The 27,483-nt window shown below is 36.9% G+C and overlaps 1 protein-coding gene across 1 annotated transcript; it reads right to left on the minus strand.

Annotated features, from left to right (window-relative positions):
* Rassf9 (Ras association domain family member 9) lies at window positions 1-27,483 on the minus strand. The gene is made up of 3 exons (XM_041673084.1): window positions 27,468-27,483; window positions 26,846-27,147; window positions 1-2,623 (listed from the first exon to the last, which is right to left on the minus strand). The coding sequence occupies exons 2-3, from the start codon at window positions 26,890-26,892 to the stop codon at window positions 1,366-1,368; spliced, it is 1,305 nt and encodes a 434-aa protein (XP_041529018.1). The 5' UTR covers window positions 26,893-27,147; window positions 27,468-27,483; the 3' UTR covers window positions 1-1,365.

Below are 27,483 nucleotides of genomic sequence, written 5' to 3' on the forward strand. Positions count from 1 at the left end.
TAAAACTGATAAAATCTTTAAAACTTTCAAACTTTAAAAGAGAAAACATTTAAAGGTTGAATCAATTTGTATAAAAGAGAAATGTTCTAGGAATAATACCTAATGCACACATACTATAAATACATCAACTAACATGTCTACTTTATGTAGTCTGACCTGCGTGAAATTGGCCAACTCAAGAAAACTAAGGTACATCGGTATTCAGTTCACGACAAAATAATGAATTAATTATTTTGGCTCTGATGACATTCTGCCTTGGCTTTGAAGAAGGGAGAAGAAAAAGAGAGGTATGAAGAAAAAATAAGCTAGGAGGGGGGTAAATATCTGTTTTAAAATCAAGCAAAACATTCTAACTGAGAGTGAAGACAGAATCCAGATAATCCATTCAATCTCTTGAATTTCCCTTAGTGTGCTTAGGGCAGCTTAAAAGTTCTGAGCTCTTTTAACCACCCTGGAAATCCTGACAGCTGGCTTACGGGATACTAGAATAAACATTCAATTCTACTCTGTTCGCAGAGAACAAAACACTGCTATATACACAAAGGACAGTAAATTCCACTTCAATGTATGCAGTTGGGAGGGTATAAATACAATTATGACTGAGTTCTTCAGTAACCTACACTCTAACTTCCAAAATAATGAACCTACAGCATTGTTTGATAGACGATCTAATGGGTAGATAGGAAGAATTTATGTATAGTTTGTGATCATGTTGAATGTGCTTAGGGGGAAGAAAGCTGAGTGTCTGTAGCACTTGACTTTGCCACTTCTGTGCCCAAACTGGTTCACTGTCAGGAATTATGCATGTCCCAACAGCTTCCTGTCCCTTAGACTTAAACAGACAGCAGCCAAAAAGCAACACACATACACACACACACACACACACACACACACACACACACCAAATACATTTTACAACCTGACAATTGAAAAAGCAAGATTTGAATTAATCCATCTAGGACACATGCAACATAGGAGCTGACCTGTACTTTATAGACTTTAAACATTCTAATGATTCAATGTTGTCAGCTTGCAGCATGGATAGTTTGATGAACAAAGTTGAGAACTGTTTTCAAGTTCATGTCCTTCCTGTCTCATGTGGGGGAACGGTCAATCATTGTCTCTGTGTTATGTAACCACGGACTAGATCTCCTGCATCCCTAATACACAGTACATTGCTTGAACCTGTAATTAAGTCAAATTGGAAGCACTCTATGTAAACGAACAACGATGTCCACTAGCTTTTTATTTATTAACTACTAGATATTTTAGCACGGTTTACACTTTCACAGAGTCGTATATGGAACAGAGTTTCTCATTCAATCACACAAAACATGAGTAGTCGTCAGAAAGAAGGCATCTGAGTTATGTTGACAACAGCAGAACATCGCCCAGAGTCGTTTCGGAGTCCTGGCTGTGGTTGGAGCTGATGCCAGTATCCGAATCTGTGTCATTGTATGTGTTCAACAGCCCTGGAGTTAATGGAGGGATCTCCTCACCGCTGCTGGGAGCGCCGGATTCCTTTCCTCTATTTTCTTTTAGCTGGCATCCATCTTTGTTGCTAAGGTGAAGCGAACTGAACTCCTTGGCTAGGAGTTCGTATTCCCTTGCTTTCATCTGAAGCAGTGAGTCACTGTATTTAATCTCTTTCTGGATACCACTCAAGTGAGAGTGGATTTTCAGCCCAGCTTTCATGCTCTTCTCCAAATCGCACTTCACGTTCTCCAAATCAGAGTTTTCGAGTTCCCAGGCCGCTGCCCCCTCTGGATCTTCACTTCCGTCCATGCCCGAGCTCTTCACCTCTCTCTCAATTTCCGCGGAGAGCTTTTCGATGAGCACCCTGTAGTATTGCAATCGTTCCTCCAGCTGTGCCATCCCCTCGCTGTCGTTCAGGTCCATCGGAGCCTGGCTGTCCTCAGGTGGAAAATCTAGCTTTGGCTCATTTTCGCTGAACCTGGGCATTAAATACGCCTCCTGAACGTAATTGTCCCCATCATGCCCTACCCGGTCCAGGTGGATCTTAGCTTCACATTTTTCAATTTCCATATCTAACTCTTTCATTCTTTGTACTTGCTGGTGAATGGTGTGATCCTGAGAAATGATTAGATGAACTAAAGTCTCCATGTGGTCTCGATCGTGAGAAACCGTGTCCTGCTTGATTTTCGCCAGTTTCCGAAAGGTTTTCCTGACGATTCGTTTTTGTTTATCCGGTGGTAAAGTTTTCATGTAATTGGCCGGGCTGAGCTCCCAGGGCTTCTCACTGTTTTGCACAAGTTTAGTTTCAGCCGTCCTCCACAGTGGAACAGGGAGAAAAGCGTCAGCTTTAACCAAAACAAACTGCATATTGGCTTGCTCATCTCCCCAAGCCTTCCACAACTTCAGGATCCTCGTCAGGGGAGGAAGGGCCCGCTCTGAGCCCCTCCACTTCTCCACGATGCAGTAGTCGCTGGCCTTGCCCAGAAGAAATCGCTTCTCTCCAAAGGTAGCTTCATGCTCCTCCAGCAAAGCCTGGATGACGTCGGTGGAGGTGGTGCGTTTAGTTAATCCACAGACAATCTTTTCCTCCTGGCAAACCCAAACCACAATTTCCTTCTCTTCGGAATCCATGTCCTTAGTTGGAGATCTAAAAGGAAAACAAAGAGCATTATATTTCTGTCATCACCTGTGTAAACTCAGAATGATGGTTTAGCATTAATGCCTTTTCTTGCCTCTACTTTTAACTAGGGACATAATTTGACATCGTGACTACAGACTAGGAAGATGTACTCTAAGATAGGAATGCGAAGCTTTTGGATTTTTATCCAATTGCATTTCTAGCTGGTTATGGGACGGATAAATTGTCACTGAAAACATGTGGAATGTTTTCTTTTCCATTTAGTTTTTTAAAATTACTCTTGGCTTGTTCACAGAACAGATACAGTGATAATAATGGCTGGGACCATGACAAAGAAAGACATAAGATAAGGCATTTCCCTTTATGCAGGAGTCTTAAGGTTAGAGTATATAAGCAGGAACGATCAGATTAGGTACTTTGTAGATCCAAAAATAGTTAGCTCTGTGATTTTATATTATATTCAATGCAGCCATTCTTTCATCGAGCAAGTGCTTATGCCAACCCTATACAAGCATGGTTGATATCACTGCAGAAATGGTAACAGGAGTAATAGTGATAAACAAAGGCGATGTTTATGCAGGAATCTGTTACAAAAGTGGTATCATGTATCAGGTTTTGCATTGCTGTATCAAAGTATCTGGCATAGACCATTCAAGGAAGGAAGGAGTCACTCAGTTTCAGAGGCTGCGTTCTAAGGCTTGGTTTCATATACTTGGAAAGAACACCATGGTTGTGTATGGGACATGTGGAGTGGGGAACCTGGTAGACAGGGAATAGAAAAACAGCTTATAAGGTGATACAAACACAAAACAGATTTCTAATAGGAAGGAATCATGGTCCTGAAGACGTGCCCTAAATGATCAGCGTCCTTCACCCAGGACCACCTCCCACCACACTATACAAGAGTGTTGGGGAAAGGATGAAAAGATAATGGTTTAAAGAACTATTTTTTTAGACGTAGAAATATTAGGAAGTGATTGGAGTTGGAATATGCATGCTCATAGATTTGGTAGCATATTCTCTTTTTGCTATTGAGGGAACTAGTGCATTAGTTTGGTTTTGATTACTAGCTAACAAAATAATCGAGACAGACTGCTTTCTAAAGGGGAACAAAGGTTTATTGTGGCTTACAGATCTAAATGCGCACAGCCTAAGGACGTCACCTAATAAGGACTTCTTGCTGATAAAAATCCCAAAGTATCATAGAGCATCCTGTGGCAAGACATGGAGAGGGCACATGGCCGTATGCAGCCACTCCCTATCCTTGCACATGCAAGGATATGCAACCTTAATCACGTCCTTAAGATTATATTTCTGAACACCATAGTTACATAAATTATCCATTCCCTTGTTACTGTAAATATAGGGCAGAAATAAACTGTTGCATGCCTTCAAATGTAAATTAAAATATAAAGAAGTGTTTATCAAGAGGTAGATAAAAACAGTTTTCTTGAGTTAAAAAGTAAGGGGACTGTATAACTGCTAATAGTCACTTTGGAGAACTGTTGAAACCACATTTCCATTGTGAGTGTCAGCCACATGGACTGTGTCTTTCGCAATTCCTTTCAAAAGAACACTAGCAAATCGGTGATACAATTTATACTCCGGTGTGATTTATGATGCCGTGAGAGATTTGTTGTGCGAGTTAAGGCGAATTATTCATCATATTACGTAATGATGCTGAAGCACATCCTCGATGAAGAAGTTACCAAAGACATTGTCAGCCTTCCACAAGCACTTAAAATGAACAATGTTTATGTTTTAGAAGCAAAACTCACTAATGCTCATCTATGGATTTTCTTTCATGTGGAATACACATGTCACTTTAGCTATTTACTTCTGAGATGGAGAGGAAGAAAAATCAGTGACACTAGAGCCAAATAAAGACCAAACTCATTCCCTAGTAGAGGACTTAGGAAAATGAAATGTTCAACTTTAGAAAGTAGAATTTATATCATCACCTGAAATCTATATCGGATTTTGGCAAATCTCTTGCAAAATCTTTTCACTCAGTAATTCGTGTTGAATAATATATTTATTAAAAGAAGTGTGGTATTCTGACTATGGTTATAGTTCATTGACTTATTATGTGCCATGCAAACTGTGATAAAATTCATAATGACAAAAAAATTACATTCTTACTCATAGAGGAAAAAGTCCACAGCAATATGCAAAATGAAAACAAGTGTGTTCTCAAAGGAAGTAATTGACCAATTACTATCTGTGTTATGGCAATACAGTATAAAGTAGCTGTAAATAATCTTTTATTTATGCATCTTAGCCATGCACATACAATACTAAAAATTACTGCAAATGTTTTAATGCTTTGCAGTTAAGTGTTGTTTACATCAGCTTTGATAATTTTAAAAGCAGACGCTCATTCTGCATTTCTGTTAATTACAAGTTATTTATGTGATTTTTCATAAAGATGTATAAAATATAAACATTAGTTTTTGTCTTATTATCAAAATTAATTGATCGTACAAGTAACTACCATATTTAAACAAATAAAAAAATTTAAGTTATTTTTTTAAAATAATTTTGCAAAAGTAGGTAACAAATCTGTCATGACTTGGCTGTGTTTTGTCATGTATAAAGGGTATTTTGTTACTGGCTTGGGATTTTGAAAACGAGTTATTCTCTGATGCTGTTCTGACTGAGTTTCGATTCACCCACTTGACAAATATTTCCTAATCACCTTTTCTATGGAGCCGTACAAGATACAAAGACAAGAATGACTTACAAGACTGTCTCTGGCACACTATGGGAAACAGGTTTTGGGTTGGAATGTGCACACTCTCAGTGACAGATCTACTACTAAGTTCCTTAATACAGCAAGTATATTCAAATACTTCACTGCTGAGTTTCTTAGTGTTTCCCCAAATTAAAAAAAAAGGATCAAAATTAAAACAGAGTCAAAATGAACATGCACAAACATTAAACCACACTAGAATTTTTATATTTCCTTAATAAATAACTGTGTTCTTTGAATAGTACAAAATTTAGTCGCCTGATATGTATAAAAAAATTAACTCTGAAACATTAGAAAGAAGGGCTTGTTTCTTAATTTAGTTTACACTGGAGTTCAGGTCTAGCATACCAGTTTTTGGAAATGTGCTATCTGGTGAAAGCCCTGTTATCTACAAATATATACATAACAAATGGTTGAAAATACAAACTTAGTGTGATACCCTGGTTTGTGATGTAACATAACAAACAATGCTTATCTAGGGAATGCAGTTGTAGCACTTGAGACACAAGATGATTTTGCAAGGCATTGCTATATGAAAATACAAATGTGTAAATACATAACACTTCTGAGATGTACTTTGTGTTGGTTTTGTTTTCTGGTTTAGAGAGTATTAATCAGACTCTATTGCTGCGACAGAATGCCTGAGAAAAGAACACAAGAGGGGAAGGATTTATGTTGCCTCATGGATTAAGAAACTACAAACCATGATCAGGTGGCTCCATTATGTCTTAGAATTGGTGAGGTAACTCACCATGGTGGAGAGGACATAGTAGAACAGAGATGCCCATCTCATGAAGCCAGGAAGTAGAGAGCAAAAGGGAAGACCTAGGTACCAGGAGTAAACATCAAGTGTGTACCCCAAATGTTCTAACACCTCGATTTGTCCTTAGCATCATATCTATGAACTCACAAAATAGTGTAATATAGATGAAATTAGAACCCTCACAGTTCAATGAAGTTTTAATGATTTGAGCCACAAGTACATTTGTAAGTCACATCATATACAGACTTAAAGGTACTAAAAACATCACAACCAATTTTATTGTTTTTAATTTAGAATAGCTCAGAGTCTAATTCGTGTGTGAGGTCCATCTATCTATGTGTTGCTTTTGTTGGTTAATGAATAAAGAACTGCTTTGAGACCATGGCAGGGAAGAACAGATCTAGGCGGGGAAAGCTGGACTGTATGCTAGGAGAAAGGAGGCAGAGGCAGAGAGAAGCCATGTAGCCCCATCTGAGCAGGATGAAACATTAACCGGTAAGCCACAGCCACGTGGTGATATACAGATTAATAAAAATGGGTTAAATTAATATGTAAGAGTCATCCAATAAGAAGCTAGAGCTAATGGGCCAAGCAGTGATTTAATTAATATTGTTTCTGTGTGATTATTTCAGTTCTGGGCAGCCAGGACAAACAAATTGCTTCCTTACTATATCTAATGATTCACTTCAAGTTGGTGTTTGTATCTTAGCACTATTTGTAAAGAGAATCCCTCTCAGTATAGTTATATAATTCTCTCAATTTGGATGTACAATATTCAGTGTTAGGTATTTTATGTGATGTCTGTCATCAACTAGGAACACAAAATATTCCCTCATTAATAATTAAATTTAGAGCCGCAAATTTCACTCAGTTAGGATGGGTTGGCTTAGAAATTTAAAATTTATACTATCAAACATTCCACTGAAAGACTCTTGCTAATAAAGCACAAGAAAATAAATTAAAAACTTAAGTCTTGAAGTCACAAACTAAAATGAAGTGAAATACTTATATATACTTATAAATGGCATTACAACGCCAAATAGATTGCCCTAAACTTTGTCTTTATACAAGGTGCTGCGTGTAAATCAGAAGGAACTGAAGGTGAATGGATAAAGTGACCTTAGTTTTTAGTTATCCAAATGGATCAAACATTGAAATTGGTATGTAGAAGTAAAGAGCATATTTTCTTAAAGGAATATAGCAGACAACAGTATATTTGAATGTGAATATATACAGCTTACCAGTATAACTTTTTCCTTCACAGAGAACCAAATTTCAAAACAATAAGAATCAATAGAAATGACTAAGAATAATTACATTATACAGTATATTTGTCACTAAAGTATTGCGTAGAAACACTATGATACAATCTATACGTAATAGCAACATTTAGAACTCTCAAAAAAAATTTCTGTGGATTCTATACAAAAATTCTTCATTTTCTATGTCTGCCTGGAAAGTATGATATGGATACAATGTACAGGACTGTTTTGAAATGAAACGTTTTTATCACTTTAACCTCTGTAGAACAAGCCTTTATGCTTGAAATTCAGACACTTTATGACGTCTTTTATATTACTGACTTTTGTGCTAAAAATTGTGATAATCTTATTGAAAGATAGTAAGCTGAGGAGCATTGGGGGTGAATCAGTACTGACTGGTTCCCAAAGGCCAGTCTCTACTTCTTTCTTATTACTGTAATAGATTTTAAGCTAAAGATTCATCGGACGTCTGATGATCTGTCACACCAGATTACATCTCAAAACATACTGACAGTGTTGACATGTCCTACTAGTTTACACATCAGTTGCCACACACTATTGACATCTACCTTGTAGAGACCAGTAACACAACCTCCTACAATTCATGAAAGGGTCCCTTGCAGCAAGAACTGTCCCATCTAAAATGCCAATGACACTGTTTAAAGCATAGGTTTTTCAATTACGAATCAAAACTCATAGTCTTGAAGAAACTGAATGCAAAAGGTCAAAAAATTGGCAGTAATAAAAGTTTTTGTAATGTGCAATAACATCAAATTAGTTAGACTCAAGCATAAAATGGATCTAAGGTGCTTCACTGTAGACTTGGTTCTGAACACACAAGCTTACTTGGCACCCTGTATGAGGTCACTCTACACAAGGGTAACTGTTGCTAAGAGAGGCACATGACTTATATTAAACATGAACAATTGATAGATATAAATTTTTATTTTTTAAGAAATACAATAATTTGATTATGAAAACATACTTTTGCTCCTACCAAAATTCCTGAGTATGTGTCTCTGCAGTGTACTTTATTAAAATGTTTGGTTTCAAATCTTCCTCTTCTAGTTGCTGACTTCAATTTCATATAAAGTTACATGAATTTTGACTTGGGGTGAAGAAGGACTTTCTAACAATTTCTGAAATATTTCATAAACATACTTCTTCCATTCCACACGATGTGTTTATGAGAAGCTGCCCTGTCAGCATTGATGCTTATCACTGAATGCCCAACAAACCTGAAAGGTATACTTCACATCCTATATAAATATTCAAAAAATTCTGATTTTAATTATTTTTTCTTTGGTTTTTCAAGACAGGATTTCTCGTGTAAATGCCCTGGCTTTCCTGCAACTCCCTTTGTAGACCAGGCTGACCTCAAACTCAGATCCTCCTTCAGCCTCCTGAGTTCTGGGATTAAAGACATGTGCCAAAACTGCCTAGCTTAACTTTAATTTTTAAGGCAAAATAAACAGATCCATATTATTAGTGTGAAAATTTCCATATATTTTAATAAATAGTTAAATATAGACAAGTATAGAAAATAATTTTTAAACAAAATGTCTTTATGCTTTATAGCCAGTAAGCATTTGACTTTAACAAATACATAGAATATTGACAGATTTTGGCCATATAATATTTGTGGGGGAAAAAGTAGTTGGGGTGGAAAGTGTTTAGGAAATCCTAGTTTAAAGGGCTCATTGCTTCCACGATTTATCTAAGCTACACCTCTATCCATTTTTATTTTCTTTCCTATGGACTCTAGCAGAAAAAAAAATGCATAAAAGCAAAAAAAAAAAGAGGTGACATTATGAGTCTCACACAGTAAAAACAAATGTTGATGAATGTTAGTCCTCTATTAACATAAGGTAACTTTGTCCCCTTTTCCATTCCATGCTAACCTTTTCCATGTAGACATTCTGTTAACCCTTAGCTGACTGGAAGAAATATGTCTTTTGCATTTTGATGCTGTCAAAACACACTCAAAATAAAACTATGCTAGTTGATGGAAAACCCTGGTTTTACACCTTCTCAAAGCTTCCTTCTTCGTTAGGAAAGAACATCGGGCTAGTAAATATGGAGCGTGGGTTGTAAGGTGAAAGGAGAGGTGTGGGTACGGTGTTGTGCGAATAAACAAGGACACCTGGGTGATGGCTGTCTGGTAGGAGTCCTTGGAATGTGCGAGCATTGTGCTGCTCTCTCACACTTTCCCCAAACCCTAGCCTGCCCGAGAGAGAGTGAACAAGCAAGATTATGGTTAAGGGGATTTCCAAGCTCACAAAATTTATGCGAAGAGGAAGACAAGATAAAATTCCTGTGGCATTTATAGGATGAAATGGAAATATCCAGCTACAACTGCAGGAAATGATGATTTTATTTTCTCACCTGTTACTATTTGAGTTGTAAGAATGTTAAACAGGACCAGATAAATCAATGAGCCACAGCCTTCATGGAACATCTCAGCAATAAAGCTATAATGAATGTAGCATTGTTTCCTTTCTGTTAATCAAAAGATATCACGTAAAAGTATTCTTACTTATTTATTCATTTAATTGTGTATGTTTCTATATGTCTGTGTGTTTACAACATCTTACATATTTGTAGGACAGAGGACAATGTGCCAGAGTTAGTTCACTTCTTCCAACATGTAGGTAGGTCCCAGAAATCAAACTCAAATATCAAGCACGGAGCAGATGCCTTTAACCTTTGAGTCATCTCCCTAGGCCCTGGATCCTAACACTGTCTTAACATAATTGTTCACATGAGTTGCACTATCAACAGTGACTACTCATTTTTGCCTTTATCTGTTGGGTGTGAAGTGAGGGTTTCTGATTTCTATATTGTCTTGTCAGCCTTTTGGGTTAGGGTAAAAAAATTTCACAGTGTAGCATGTAAAGCAGAATGCAAATATAAATGGCTTTTACTCAAAATTCCATCCCATAAAAAAGTGAAAATTGCCTTCATCGATTTAAAAACAACAACAAAACAGAATCATTACAACACAAAGTCACTTCTCAGGATCCACAGTTCTTGTTTTGTAGCTCAGAGATGACAAATCCCCAAAATGCTTTCACTGCTCTGTAAAGTGGTACATGATTGGCAGATCTCCCTTGCACTTTCTACCATAGTCTTTGAATGATTCCAAAATACCTATATCTTAAAGATATCATGCAAGCATTTTGATAAACTGTCTTGTGTAGAGAATAATGATAATGGGAATGAAGAAGTCTGTGTATGTTCATACTAATGCAATTGTTTTTGTAATGCTTTAGACATAGATATGTAGATGGTTTAATTCATGGACGCAAAAGCCTCTAATATGCTGAGTTGAATATGTTATTTACTGTTACATAAACAGTATTCTTAAAAACACAAAATAAATGTTTTAGAAAAAATAACTTTAAGGAATCATAGAGCAGGAAATAAATTTGACATGTCTTTGGTGGGTATGTGTACATATGTTTCCATGTTGCATGTGTATGAACACACATTTGTGGGGACGTATGTGCACCCATTTGCATATGTGTGCATGCAGAAGCCAAAAGTTGACATCACTTGGTGCCTTTCCCAATTATTCTCTACAATATTTATTGAAGCAGGGTTCCAAGGATCTGGACAACCTGCCTAGCCTACTGTGGTACTCTCAGTCTCTAGCTCATGACTGCTGAGATGACAAATGGCTGGGTTCTGGGACTCCAGAATCAGGTTCCTATACTTGTACAATAAGTACTTTATCCACCAAGTCATCTTTCCAGCCCAAATTGCAGATTTTAGTGACTCAAAATTTTTTTAGTTACTTTGAGCATAAAAAAGCCAAATGGCCATGACAGTAACAAAATCTTTTCAAAGAGGCCTTTCTCACCTTATTCCACCCAAATCGACTATTAACTCTGACGAGAAACGAGGTCTAGGTTTGGAATTTTTTAAATATTTTAACATGTCAATAAACAAGAGAATGAGCCTATATGACAAGATTCAAAAACAATATTATGAAAGCTACTAAAGAATAACAAGGTACTTACTAAGCACAGACTCAAACATGGTGAGAAGTTATAGAGAAACATATGGCTCTAACCAAAACTTTTAATTCTTTAAGGAATCCAGAAATAAACCCTGGTAGAGTTGCAGGCAGTTGTCAGCACCTGATTTGGGTGCTAGAGATGAAGCTCAAGTTCCTCTGCAAGAGCAGCATACCATCTTAACTGCTGATCCATCCCATTAACACCAAGAACACTGAAGTCCTTTGAAAAAAGAAGCTCCTTAAATTAAGATATATGCCCAAGGTTATAAACTGGTTTTGAGGCAGTAAATCCAGATCTATTTCACTTAAAAAGCTTAAAAGATTGAGAGTGGCATAATCAGTTTGGATGCTTAACAGCATTAAAATGTCACCACTATTTTCAGACCAAAAGTTTATAATTCCTACCTCAATAGCACTTTTCCCAAGCATTGTGGGTTGTCAACCCGCAACTGTGATTAGTTTATCTGACTCATTTCACCAGCTTTATCATTATTTCATGAGAGAAATGTGTACTTGATCACAATAAGACCAGTTAGATTTGTTATATATCTAGAAACTTATAGGTAAAACTTCATGAGGACAAATATTAAATGTGCAAAAAATTAAAAAGTTAAACCTTTGTAAATCTATTAGACCGTTTCGTTTTGATAATTACCTCAAAATAGCCTATGCATTTGAAACACATCATATAAGTTATAATTTGCACCTGTGTTCATTTGTTAGGTAAACTGTAAGGAATGTGCTGGAATGCTGAGACGACCGTGCTCACAGGAAGCGGAGGCAGGAACATCAGAAGCTTGAGACTGGTCCAATAACAAACAAAGGTGACGGGTTGACTTTTCTGTTCAGGAAATTGTCATAGATCAGGGAAGTAAAAGCTTTGTGGAAAGATATCCATTTCCTCATCGCCTTTCTGCGCTTACGTGATGGCTTTGCTCAAACAACAGTATAATAATAACACTGAACAGAGGCTTATTGTGAGCTCTGTCTGCACCTTTCCAAATAATTTTTACATTTTTATTCATTTAATCCTCATCGCAAAGTAATGTTATCTACCGTTGTGCCCGTTTTACAGAGGAGTAAGAACAGTCATTTCGTATCAAACTATTTTATTCAAAGTTATATTTCTCATCATATTGACTTTTTATACAAACTCTTCTTTACAACACAGTCTTCTGTTGCATATGAATCAGTACTTTGTCTTAAACAACTACTACTTACGCTAGACTTGGGATCTAAAAGTGAAAGACATCATTCTAAAAGCTAAGAGTGCTTCTTAAACTTGTAAATATTTTAAGTTCCTAAAAGGAGAAAAATTCTCTCATAACCCATGGATATTGTCTGACTGAATATGAGTGTCCATAAAGGCTTATTGAAACCCAGTCATGATTGCTCATTTACATCCTTTCTCTGGTCTCCTCCCCTCTACAAGGGCCAAGCTAATTAGCAGAGAGAGAGAGGGAGCTGATGGCTCACAAACTCTAAGACATTTATTACCCAGCCCTTCCCACAGAACTTTTGCCGACTCATGAACAAACACAAGGAAATTCTTGACTTTAGAAATCCGAGAGCAAGTAACCCGGTACAGTTTCACTGTAAACCCACGAAAAGAAAAACACACATTTTAATGCTTTCTAAACTAGTTGGTATTCTAGGCACAACTCAGAAAATTCATGATCTGTACCAACCACTTTCAGCACACAAATTCAGTTATCTTCTTTACTCCAAAAATTGAACCATATCATTTGCCTTCTTACTGAATATTTAATAAGAAATTAAGACAAACCTTGATCTATTGTAGGAAAATAACATGATTTTAGTCTGATGTTATAGAATATGCTGATGGGTTGCTAATTTTAAAACATTAACCTGTTGACTAACACTCCTGAAGTGAATTGTGGGCCTCTGTATGTTTTAGAAAGTGTTGAATTTAATTTTAATATAGTGTATAAACAGATACATTCCCTATGCTTCCCAGTATTTAAGGGTTATATTGGGCTGTTAATTTTATTTCTTTCCTCCCTCTCTTCTTTTCTTCTTGCTTACTTGCTTTTATTTTATTTTTTCTTTTGAGACAGAGGTTCACTGTGTAGTACCAGCTGGTCAGCTCACTGTGTAGACAAGGTTAGCTCAAAACTCACAGAGATTATTCTATGATACCTATGTTTAGAGTGTTGGGATCAAAGCATGCACTTCCAAGGCCAGTTGTTTTGAGATTTTCTGTGCTACCTCAAAAAAATGTTTTAAATTAAGCAAATATGCTATACCTGCCTTAGAAATATTTATGATAAATGATGATTATTATTGACTGTATAAAAGTATACTTACCCATCTACAAACTCACAAAATGGAATCTGATCAAAGTTAAAATTAATCAAGCACAAACAAGCAAGTCAACTCTGACCCAGAGTCTCTTTGGGGCTAATTAGACTCAGTGTGAAGGAAACGCTAGCTACAGCAACTCAGAGCAAAGCCCTGCCAATTGTAAGAGACAAACACTGACCCTTCCCCACTAAGAACCCATATCCTTCCTTAGATCACAGAGAAAATATGAATCAGTGGTTTTTGAAATGAAGCATAAACCCAACAACACCTCCTCCACACATAGACCATTAGTATTTTTATTAAAATGCTTTGAGAATTAAATGTTCTGTAGAAAACTTAAGTTTTCCATGACAAGACAGGAGAGCAAAATATTAATGGAGATAAATGCAAAGAAGATGGCTCTGAACCGTCCATTTGGCACATGCCTGTGCGAACACTTACTAGTTTTATGCTCCAGTAATGTCCACTTAAGTTTTGAGGGAAACTATAAGCAAGCCATGCAGAAGAGAGCCCTTGGCATTCCGCGGTGGCAGTGTAGGATTGGAACATGATCCCCATACACAGGGAAAGGGAAGGGAGTGTATGAAGAATGTGCATCGAAGACTACTGGAGGGTAAGTAAACTGAGCTCAGTGTTTGGATTCCGGAAATTGATTTTAATCAAAATGTAAATATTTAACATTAGTATTTACCAGGCAAAGCCCTGAGAAAATGTTAAATCTCTTTGTCCATTCCAGTGTGTACTTCCCAGGGTTAACTCTGTCTCTATCTGGAAAGTAAAGTTTCCTGATTGATTTGTATTGTAGGGAAAATTATTTCATACCAATAGAACATGTTGTCTGTAGGAAAAGCTATCCAACCTGAATGTTGTCTTTACTGAGGGCTGTAGGTATTTGAACATTCTTCATTAGTTTTCTTTTTGAGAATCCCAACCAATAACTGATTATGCTTTCAAAGTAGCGGGTTCTTCCTAAGAATGGTAGCGTGAAGCAGCCTATGTCTGTGTGGTTCTCTCTGCCCAACACGGTACATCAAGGCAGGTTTGTCATCAAAGAAAAATCTCAGGAAACATTCCAAAGGAAGAGAGTGGAGGTTGAAAGCCTCCATGTACCTCCACAGAATACCTTTTTATCACATTGGTCCTTTCTTTCTTTGTTCTTTTTTTCTTTTATTGTTTCTTTTCTTTCTTTCTTTCTCCTTTCTTTCTTTCTTTCTTTCTCTCTCTCTCTCTCTCTCTCTCTCTCTCCCTCTCTCACTCTCTCTCCCTCTCTCTCTTTCTTTTTGAGCCACAGCAAGACCTACTGAAGGAGGAAATGAAGGAATATAAACCTTTTCTTTTTGAAATGAACTATAAGGAGTTAGTGGCTATGTGGATTTCATGTTCCAAGTGTAGAATACACAAGGCCTATGGGAAACTTGACATTAGAATCAAAGAAAATAAATAGAAGAAAGACTACATAACAGTGGTGTCCTATAAGCCAAGAAGGAGAGGTCTTCAGGACAGCTTGCAGAAGTCACAACCCATTATGAAAGATGGAGTCATGAATGTGAGTTCTGGGAATGGCTACTGACTTTGGCAATTAGAAGTTACCTGATAAGGAGAAGAAAGTTGTCTCTTCTGAAATGAGTTGGGGTGGGGGGGACACTTTGGGTTGAGTTAAAGAGATCATGGAACGTGATGAAGCAGAGAAAGTAATTATAGTTTGTAGTTTGGATTTGTGTAAGAAAGATAATTGAGGTGAAGATGCCATTAAATGGTAGAAGTGGTAATGTATCAGGTAATAGGAATTGAAGAAAAAGAGACAGAAGACAGGAAGAATTTAAGCAGAGATAATCATCAAGCAAGGCTTTAGGGAATGTGGAAACAAAAAAATTATGAGTATATCTAGAGCTTAAATTCTCCACATTAATAAATGGACACGCAAATCATAGGAGCAGATGTTTCATCCTTTTTAACTAATTTTTCCTGATCTGTCTCCGCATCATAGCCAAATAATTCCTTACAAATACCTTAATTCCTAATTACTTGCTGACCTGACTGTTCTATTATACTGTTATATAATGACTTCTCAAACAGAATCAACTGACCCTGATACATATATGTACACACACACACACACACACACACACACGCATGCGCACGTGTGTGTCCCAAAACACCCTCTTTTTTTTTTTCTTCCCCAGCTGAATAACATTCTGCCCCCATTGTTGTTTCCCTCTGGGAAATTCTCTGAAATTGCCTTCTAGAAAATTTTTGTTTTAATAAAAACCCCACTCACACAATTGCAAACAGAAATAGACACCCATTCCCCATGGTTCTGCAGAATCTAGTGGATATTCAGTAACAGCATATTCTGCTGTGGTTTGCTTCCAATATGGTCTTGTACTCAATCTTTCATCTTTGACATCTAGAAATCGTGTATGGTAGGAATTAAATCTCTGTCTCTGTCTCTCTGTCTCTCTGTCTCTCTCTCTCTGTCTCTCTCTCTCTCTCTCTCTGTGTGTGTGTGTGTGTGTGTGTGTGTGTGTGTGTGTGTGTGTGAATCTTTTTCTCTCTTTCACTTAAAGATGATTGACCCATGTGCTCTGAGTGGGATTATCATTGGATTAGTCAACCTGGAATTCCTGGCTGGAAACCAGTGCATGTGGCCTATAAAGCCCTACTCCAGAAGCACGATGACCCATATAAATCATGCCCACATGAAGGCAGAACTGTGGCGGTATAGGCAAGATGAATGGAGGCTATCACGGTCCCTTCCCAGGTGCTTATGTCCAAACACCAGGTGTCCGTAGGTAGAATGTTTGGAAACATTTAAATGGCACCTTGTGTTTTCACTCTTCCCCTTGATCTTCCCTCCCTTAATTTGTCCTGGTTACTTTCTTCCTGCTCTTCATCATGACACGCCTAGGTCCTCAGTGACTCAGAACCAAAACTGCTGTCCTCATGGATTCTCTCTTCCATCCTGATACTGCCCTGGTCACTGAACTTGAATTCTTATAAATTCTATCTCCGATGGTGACTCTTACCGAACTCTTCACTCTCCTATGAAGAGGTCTCTTTAATTATCTCTCCTCTCATTGGCCTATACATCTTATTTCTGAAGTGCCTTCAACCTTATGTCTCCAGATTAATCACCGATTGTTAGGGATTTCTACCATGAAATGAAGTAAACCATTAGTATTCTGAAAACAAATGAAACAATACCAAGCACCTCACTTTTCTCTCTTGGTCTTTTTTTTAAAGCCTGTGATGCTCTTTGCTCTTTTTTTTCCATTTTGTTAAGTCAAGTATTACATTTCATTTATAATTTAATGTTGCCTTTGCTCTCTAATACCAAGATAAACCTCTCTTTATAAAGTGAAGAAACTCTTCTAACTACATTTCCTGTCCTGAGCATTAGATATCATTCTCACCTTAAGCACCACCCTTTGAATACTGAGCTTGCATTTGAAACTTAACAAGGCACTCAAGAATCATTAATCCCCCACATGTCCTCAACATCTGTTTTTCCATACATGTTTTCTATCAGCACAACCACTTACGGTTAAATAATTTAAAATATCTTCATTATCCATGTTCCAACATACCTTCACACATTAAACACGTTCGAACATCTTCAGTCTTCCCGCTGCTCTTGCTCTTCTACTGTCACTACACTGGTAATGACTTTCGATTAGACTATTACAGCTGGCTTTCTCCGGTTTCACTTGCATCCTCTCTTCATGTACCACAATTATCACTTCATATAATAGACACATTGGTCTTTCACAAACACAAGGGAGACTATATATTTCCCTTACTCTTACTTTTCTAATCCAGTCACTTGTGATCTGTAACACAAAGCCCCTTTTCACAATGAAGACAAGACATATGCTGTTACATATGCCTGAAATGGTCTTCCCCTGGCTCCTTAGATATCGTAATCTTTTTTTTTTCAGTTTAACCCATGATTTAAAAGCCTCTCTACAAATCAATATACATTCTTCAATATAACATGCTTTTCCATTCCTCATGGCAATAACAACTATCTAAAATTTCTTATTAATTTACTGTTTTATATTCTTGTTTTAGTACCATGCTTATATATTATGCAACAAAGGAACTTTGACTACTTTATTCATAGCAACTAAAAAACATATGATATAATATATATTTCAAAATAAGATACACATTTATTGTTGTATGAATGATTTTTTTAAATGTCAATCGTAATTGCCCACACTTTCAGCATTTAGATAGGTCTTATATGTCTATTAATTATTCAGTTCCTTAAAAACCATCATCTGTATAGGACTTATCACTAATCCTTTATAAGAAACCCAAATTTGGGCTTACATAATATTTCAAGATCTTTTAAATCACTAATCAGCACCTTGAATCATAACAAGTATATATATATATATATATATATATACCTATATATACATACATATATATACATATATATACATACACACATATATAAAACAAATGAATAGCGTATAATATATTCAAATAGTAGACATATATAGTAAATAAAATATGTGTATGGGGAGAGAGAGAGAGAAAGGGGTAACTCATGAATGTTTTCTTTTCAGTTGGCAAAATACATTAAAACCTTACATAATAATACAACTGGGAGAGAATGTGTAAAACATTTATTGTATGTCTTCACTCATCTAAAATATGATTTTATCCATTTTAAAATACAACCAATAGCACTAAGATGATCATGTTGCTACATCGTGTGTGTATTTTTAACAGTTCCAAGAAAGGACTTCCTTTGACTTTTCTCTGTCAGCAGTGGCTAGGAAGTAAAGAAATAACTGCCAATACTTTGCAGCCTCCTAAAAGGGTGGAAGTGAAGTTCTTGCACATTGAGTGACAATGAAATATCAAGAATCTAGAGCTTCCAAAGAGCTATTTCTTAACTGAGCTTCTTTTCTTCGTGTAGGAATGGATTTATTATATGTTTACCCCATGGAAATGACCATAGCTTTTTGAAGGCATCTGCTCTAGCTTCCAGGTCTTATTGGCAGAGCTAAAAAAAAAAAAATTGCTACCCCACAGGCCCTTCTGTGGGAGATTATGATCTCTCAAAGACATTGCCGTCTTCCTTCAGCTAACCACAATGGCAGGAAATTCCGGTGGGGCTGAAAGAGATCAGAACAGATACACACACCAGAATAATTTAAAGGCATTTAAGACTCTATAAAATACCTGCCTTACTGGTTGAGAATAGCAAACATACATCATAAGTCCATAAGTAGAGTTCACATGCAGCATGTACTAATTGTATAGCATGGATAAGGGCATGAAAGCTTTCAAAAGCTGGGCAGCTAGTCACAAGAATATTGACTAAAATTTAAGAGCTAAAACAACTCAACCATATAATGCAATAAACTGATGGATCTAACAAAATTATTAGAATTATTTGAGGTCAACTAGAGTAGATTAAGAGGGGAAAGGTCATAGGAACATTCACAGTTACTTCTTAAACATATCCATTGTAAACTCAGTTGTAAAAAGTTTTCAACCACCACAACTACCATAGTTATGGATTCTTGGTAAACGATCCTGCTGTGCAATTCTTAGGTTCTTCTGTTTTGATGATACTGACTCAGTCTTATGCCTGTGTGATTCAGCCCCATCCCACATCTTTCTGCACATCTTACTGTCTTCCCTTCTCTTGCACGGGCCTGTCACAGTGGGAGGTTAATAAATGATACTTAATTACGATGCTGTTTCTTTATTTTCTTCACTTCCATCCACTCCTCTCCCATATGCTTATAGTGAGAGTCAATCACCAATGATTCCTGAGTTTGTTTCCCAGCACCCATTATTTTCTACTGATCAAAAGCAACTGTAATCCCTAACTCTAGTGGACCCCACACCCTGTTCTGGCTTCATGGGTACCAATTTTTAAATGTAGATACCCATACACAGTTACAGATACATACACATAATTAAATAATAAATAAAAACCATGCTGTGTTATATATATGGCAAATTAATTTGGGATTAAAATACTGTTAGAATTCAAGTACTTTCATTATCACTGAAAGACAGTGTTTGTAGACACTTCTATTTATGTTCAATAATCCACACTCTAATAGTTTTTATACTAGTGATAAGGAGACCAGTTCTGTTGCAGAAATTCTAACAAGTGAGTGTTAGAATTTCAAAGTGCCAAATATCCCACTATATTTATGTATTTTAAATTTTCACAAAATTAACATTTTCTACCTAACAGTCCTGAAAAGGGAATGACTATTGACCTTTTGTTATATTCTAGGGCTGTGGCAAGTCTTTCCTAAATGTCTAATCCACAAATCTGTTGGCTTAGAATTAATTCTGTTGTTTTTTTTTTAAGATGAGAAAATTACATCCCAAGGATTCTAGACCTTACACAACAGTCCTGTAGGGTAATAATAATAATAATAATAATAATAATAATAATAATAATTTGAAACCATTTTGGCACTTATTGAATGCTGCAAAGTTCAGTGTTTTAGATGCCTCATCTGTAGAGCCTGGATAATTACTGCTTTCAACAGTATTAAATATGAAGTGATATGTGAGTTTGTTTATTCACTGTTTCAGAAAGATCCTCAACAGAAAATGAGTTGTTATCAGAAATGCTAGCCGCCGGGCGGTGGTGGCGCACGCCTTTAATCCCAGCACTTGGGAGGCAGAGGCAGGCGGATCTCTGTGAGTTCGAGACCAGCCTGGTCTACAAGAGCTAGTTCCAGGACAGGCTCCAAAACCACATAGAAACCCTGTCTCGAAAAACGAAAAAAAAAAAAAAATAAGAAATGCTAGCGAGGGTGAAACAACTTGCTGCTAATAGAGCAAAAGCATCACTTTTCCAGTCATAGAATGAATTTAGTAATTTATTACTTGATACCTCCACATCATTTTAAATAAGAAGACTTCACATACACATGTGTGCAGATATTGCAAATTTTAGATTTGTTCTTGCATGTTATTATTGTTGTTGTCTTTGTGTAAGAATTTTTGATTGTTTACCCCTTGGCACACATGGCTAGTATGGACATAGTTGGGCTGTATCCTAAAGTCTGTGTGAATACAGAATCACTCATAGCCAAAATACTTTTCCTGTGTATTTTGAACACTTGTTCTTTGTCTCATACACTACAATAGTCTAACATAACATTTGCCTTTTATTTGGGAGAACACATAGTTTCCAGCCATATTTCTCCTTTGTCTCAAAAGAAGGAGGAATGATCTAGTAAAGCATTAATATCTACAGGGCCTGTTCACCGCGAGCCAACGAACCTTATTTATGTACACATACAGTTGCATTCAAGAGACACAAGTGAAGGCATGAACATCACCAGAGTGTCACTAGTGACAGTGCCCCTTTTGGTTTGGTTTTGGTACCAGGCCACGTAATGGAAACCTAGCCAACTACCTAGGGCTAATGAAATTATGAATCTTGGAGAAGAACCTAAACACGCCACTTCAGTACAACAACATTTGCCTTTAAACCCACAGATAAGTGTAGTCCCCATCAAATAAACTTCTCTTTGCAAAAGATGGAGACTTTTGCAGAAAGCCACAATAGAACCGAATGCAGAGTTATGGAGCCCAGTCCCAGGGGATATAGCTACAGTACAACTCCTACACTTAAGGCTCAGGGATCAATGCAGAATAAAGCTGATAAGATTGTAAGAGCCAGAAAATCCGGGAGTTTGCTGTGAGATGTGTGTCCTAGGAACATCAGAAATTGCACCCAGAAAGTCTCACTAGTATGAGTACTGAGGTGTGAGTTGAATAAAGATGGCAATAGGTATGATCCAGTGTACAGTTCACAGACCCCAACATTACAGTTACTGGCAGCTAAGACTTGCAAGTCAGAAAGTTTTCTGAAGAGAACACACTGGTTGGTTTTCAAATACCAAATAGTCAGCTGTGAAACATACATACAAGTAGCACTAGATACATTGAATAGGTTATATTTATTTATTTAGGGATATATATGCATATACGTATATGTATGCAAAAAACAATTAATTGTTAAAAGGCCATGGAACTGAAAGAGTGCGATGAGGGATATATGGAAAGGTTTGGGGGGAGGAAAGGAAAGGAAAGGGAGAAATGCCATAATTATAATCTCAGAGCGTGAGAGAATTAATTATACATACAGAAGGATTTTCTCAAAGCAAAACAAAATGAGACAAAGCTAACATGAAAGACCAAAACAAGCAAACCAAAACCACCTTAAGTAGAAAATGCCCAAGGAACGGCGGAAGACGGAAATGGGCTAGACTTTTTCCTTTGTCATGTTTGAAGTACAGTTATCATTAGGGCTCACTTTCGAAGATGAATATGCTAAAGACAGATGCCTTGTCAAGGCCATAAGCTGTTGTTAGCTCCTCTATGACTGTATATCAAATACACTTAAAAGGTTCTGTTTAACCAGTCAAACTGATCAAGACATTTTCTAAATGAAACTGTTATCCAGTTATAAATTGTTTAACTTGTTTCAAAACAGTTTTTGTTCAAGAGCTGCTCTCACTGGCGCGTGCCACTTGTTAGTACGATGCCTACTGCAACATATTACACAGTAAATACTAAGCTGGCTAAGTTGACTCTTAGCCCCCTCCCCCAATCAATTCAAGTTTTAACCTGGAGCTCAGTTTCACCCCTGCCAATGCTCTGGAGATATTCCTGCCAGGGAGAAAGCATTCCAGCCATTGTTCCTAATGGGTTGTCTGCTGCCAACTGACAACCACTTAAGGTCCCAGGTATCGTCAAGAGAAGTCTTTTCAGAAACTCAGAAAATCTGGCATTCCTCAAACCAAGTTTGTGACCAGTTTGAATCTCCATTTGAAGTTACAGAAAATAGTACCTGATATTTTCCACTTCTAATTACAGAAAGGAGACAGTCTTCTTGCCAAAATCTTTGACTCTAACCATAATACCACATTCTTCTTTTTGATGAAATAATTAACAGGGTTTATTTATGATACGTGTGCTTGTTAAAAAATAAAATATAATACAGCCAGGTAAATTGTAACCTCTCATCACTAACATGAATGTCAATGCTTTAAAAATTATTTAAATGTGAGGAGCTTTACTGCTTCAAATATATTCAGTACAGGTACATTTTCTGGGACCCTTTAATTTAGTATCCACAAAAAAAAAAAAAAAGAAAAAGAAAAAGCTGTTTGTTTAGCCCATGACAGACTGACACCCTCAAATGGAGGTAAAAATAGGCGAAAGTTACAACCAATACCATCTCCCTGAATGTTACTAATTAAGACATAAAGAAATCATGTCTTGTACCAGTTTGGATGGCATATGCTTATTACTTCAGCTCTCAGGAAGCAGAGGCAGGAGGGTCATAAGTTGAAGGCCATTGTGGCCTTTCAGCACAGTGAGGCTGTTTTAAACAAAGCAAAAGAGTTATGCTTCCTAATTAAACATCCCAATCTAACCTTGAGGTGTCAGTAGTTCTTCAAACTTTTATGAATGTTCTAAATTAATAGTTAATTATATTAATTTATGAAAAAATACTGAGTTGAGGGTGTAAACCAATACAAAGGCTATCACAGTCACAAATGTAGTCTCTATAGATAGCTAAATACATTTTTAAAAATCTAAGTTTAATCGCTGAAAGTTCATAAGAATATCAAATGGATCAGTGTTTTGTGATTTACTCCCTACCATTTATGTGAGAAAAAAAAAATGGTTGCCTACTAACCATCAGCATATACCTTAAAAACCTGAATGGTTTATTGTGTAAAAAAAAAAAAGAAGAAGAAAAAGGAAGAAAGGAAGAAAGAAAGAAAGAAAGGAAGAAAGAAAGAAGCAATATCAATTTTCTATCATTTTTAGTTACATTGAACAAAAGTCTTATTAGCAAAATGTGCAACAATACCCAGGATCCTGTCATTTCCTGTCACAGTTTATCTTATTATTTTGGAACCACAATAAACAATCCATTCCCTGAGAACACGAGCTCCTTTGAAAATTGTACTCTTCTAATTAAATATACAATTAGAACATTGGGGCAGATTAATGCTAATTATAATCATTAAAACTTTTAGATTGGCTCTCTTCCATTTACATGAAAGGTTAGAGTTAAAAGCCCAAAATGTCCATTGCCTTGTAGTATTTTTGAATTTTCTAAAGAAAACTTGCCAAACGTTTTAATGAAAGGTTTCATTCCACGTGTGATGAGTTATCTGGTAGAAGAGGAATAGCTTTGGGTCTGAATCTATAAAATAATTTAGCTATCTCGTCGTGGTTTTGATCAAATTCAATGTCATGTGGTTTCTTTTGAGTATTGAGTTTTGTGCAACTCTGGCTTGCATCATATGACGAACAAGGAATAAAGTAATGACAGTCTTTCTGGATTGAGGAGAAATTATAACTTAGTACACACAACTAAACAAACAACTGTATTACAGGTCTACAACATGCCAGGCACTCTCCCAGGCCTGAACACATAATGGTGTCTAGACAGCTATGACTCCACCCTCCTCACTCCACAGCTCGTTAGCTAAATGTTATTATGCCTCGTCCTTTGCAGCTCCGTTTACATTATGTTTATGTCTGAAACTCTCAGATATGTATTTATTCTGAGCTGCTCCAGGCCTAGCTTATACCGGCCAGTCTTGGTTGACAACACCAACCCGACAGTGAAGAAAAGCAACAAGATATGCAAAAATTAAAATTAATATGTGAATTTGGTCAAAATTCTGTAATTGCAAACTCTAACAATGGTTAGAGACCATATGACACACGAATGTGCTGCTCAAATTCATCCTTCTGCTTGACAAATTGTATATATACATATTCATGTACCCACAAATATAATAGAATATATTTCAACGAATCAGTTCGTTCTTATAAGACAAATATTACTAATCACATTCTCTACTAAGCAGCTGACTGAATCATCATTTAGTGAAAAGACTTCTTGTTTTGCTGATGAATTGGGGTTGTCTAAACCACATAGATCCTGGTCAATGAAACAGATGAACTGAACCCTGAAACTCTTTTTCATCTGTTGTTTGATCTTGAGGTGCTGAACAAATCCCATTAACAAGACCTCATATAAATTGCCATATTATATTATTCTATTTCAATGCCCAATATGACTTATTGAGTTCTCAATTGTGAACACTCATATGTACTCATACTTTTATGTTATTGTCCTCAGCTGTGTTCTCTCTCTTTCTTTCTTTCTCTCTCTCTGCAAAAAAAAAAAAAAAATCTGCAAAAAGAAGCAACCTAGTCCTACCAGAGTAGCTTACACACATCCTCCCCATTATCACCTCTGTTCATACCCTCAAATGGAGGTCATAATAAATCATGACCCTTAGCAACACCTGCTCTCTCTCAGAGAAACTTGAAATGCTAGTAAACTTCCCATATTTCTGTCGTTCTTACCTCTTGATCACAATTTTGCATTTGAAATATTGTGCTAACGTTGTTCCTGTAGGTCCCTTGAATGGCCGCTAGTTTTATGGGTAGAGCAGAAGATGCAGTCACCAAAGCCACAAAGGTGCAAAAGGACTATGCCGGTAGATAAGGGACCGCAGAGCTCAGGGCACTGTTAGATGGCATGCCAGTGATGGCTTTCTTGAATTGGTTCAAGGAAAGCTTCACCACAAACAACAATTCTGAAGAGAAGACTTGATTGCCAGAAGCACAACTTGTTTGATAAAATGCTTTGTAGAATACTTTTAACACAATCTCATAGTGATCTAAGAAACGCAAAAATGCTTTAATAGTGGCACTATAAAAATTCGCTTTGAGACAACAGAATTGGGGGTGGACCGCTGGGGTGGGCTTTCTGGAGTATTTTTATATGCCTTGCCACTATTAATACACAAATCTCGTTTAACATGCATCGCTAGCTTTTAAAATATACTGTTATCATCTTACCTTAACATTTTATAAAACATATTTAATTCACAAATACCACATTTAGCATAAAGGATTGAGTTATTAGCAAATAAAAGTGCTTTGGAAAGCTTCAGAGTACCAAATAATTTCTCAAAGAAATTCAGTCAACTAAGCAATTGATATATTTAGAAAGGGTTAAAAACAGTATATGTGAAGTAGATATTTGCGTTCGAAATAAAGTATGAAGAATTACTTTAAAGTTGTATCACTATGTTTTCGTGCAGACACTTTAAAATAATTATCTCATTTCCTACCTTGTAATTGTAACCGTTTACATTTACGCTAAGCAAATTACGACAAGCGCAAACAGGCATAATGGAGAGGAGTGTGTTTGGAAAGCCCCTACGCCAAAAGAAATAAATTAAGATATATAAAGCCTTCAAAAATTATCCTTGTGCTGTTTGCATAAAAATGTAATATTTGAGACATACATAAAATAGTTTATAGTACTAAAATATAAATATGGATTTTATCCCATTATCTCAAATTCAATTCCTTGCTCTCCCTATCCCCTCTCATCTACGGTTTGAATATATGTATTTAAACCACAGTTAATGCTGACTTGATCACGAAGATCTGAGGCAATCAGCTTCCTGACTCCTCTTTGAATGCCTAAGTCATCTAAAGTTCATAAAAATCTCCTTATGGGAATGTTTTCATTTGGGAACTTTCCAGACCTTAGTTAAGACCTACTCTCAGGAAAACCAAAGCATTGTTTCCAGACTATATCGGCCTTGTATTTTTTACCCCTAACAAGTGGCTAGACATTCTACTTACATCTTATCAAAGTCTGAAGCTTTTTCGAAAAGTGAAAATTCTAAACCCGTGTTCAAACAAATTATATTTTGTTATTCTTCTCTCTCGCAAAGTTCAGGACAAATTAAAGAGAAAATGTTGGTGTCTGTAGTCAACTCAGACTGCGATAAAGGGAAAAGAGAGTTTAAAAAAATCGGTCATGATTTCCCATGATCCTTGTGAGTATCATTGCCATCATCAATACAGAACATAGATTCTGAAGAGCTGGCTCTTCATTCTAGAGCTGTCTCCTCCGGGCTTTGTGCTTTCAAATCAGTTTTCATCTGAATCGAAGTGCAAAGAAACATATTTTCACACTTAGGAAACTTAGTCCCAACATACACACACACACACACACACACACACACACACACACACAACTTTTTTTTACCTGTTCTTGTGTCGCGTCTTCAATATGTTTCTTCCAAAGGGAGCCATAGTCTGTCCGGTAAGGCCAGCAAAGAAAACACAGTCCTTGTGGAAGAGTGATCTGGGCCTGGGGAGGGGTGCCTGGGTCCCTCCGGTGAAAGGCGGAGGGCTGGACTCTTCCTTTTCACCTCCTCAGATGTTCCTGGCTTTCAGCTCATTAGCAGCCGGCTGAGAGAGTTGCTGGAAGTTGTGTAATTGCTTCTTAACTTTGAACTGCGGGATTGTTGTGGCTGCTGCTCCTAGGGAGACCAGCCCAACTTCAGCCTGGAAGAAGGTGTTTGTTTGGAAGCAGAAAAACCAGAGAGAGAAGAATGAGAGAGGTGGAGAGAGAGAGAGGGAGAGCAGTAGAAGGAGGCAGGGAGGGGAGGGGGGAACTCTATTGTGTTTTGGAGCTATTTTTTTGCCGACTACCTTACCTCTAAAACGTGCCAACCCTACAGGCGTGGTAATAGCCATAGGATGGGAATTTCACTCGACTTGGAAACCCCCCTTTTCCTGCTTTCCACACCCAACCACACAAGGTGTACACACATAAAAGATTTTAAACTAACCCCCACCCCTACCCCACCCCCTACCCTCCTCACCCGTAGCCGCCTCCTG

Source organism: Microtus oregoni, unplaced genomic scaffold (assembly GCF_018167655.1).
Source record: "Microtus oregoni isolate MIOR12 unplaced genomic scaffold, Mior012 000001F_ref0000356, whole genome shotgun sequence".
NCBI lineage: Eukaryota > Metazoa > Chordata > Mammalia > Rodentia > Cricetidae > Microtus > Microtus oregoni.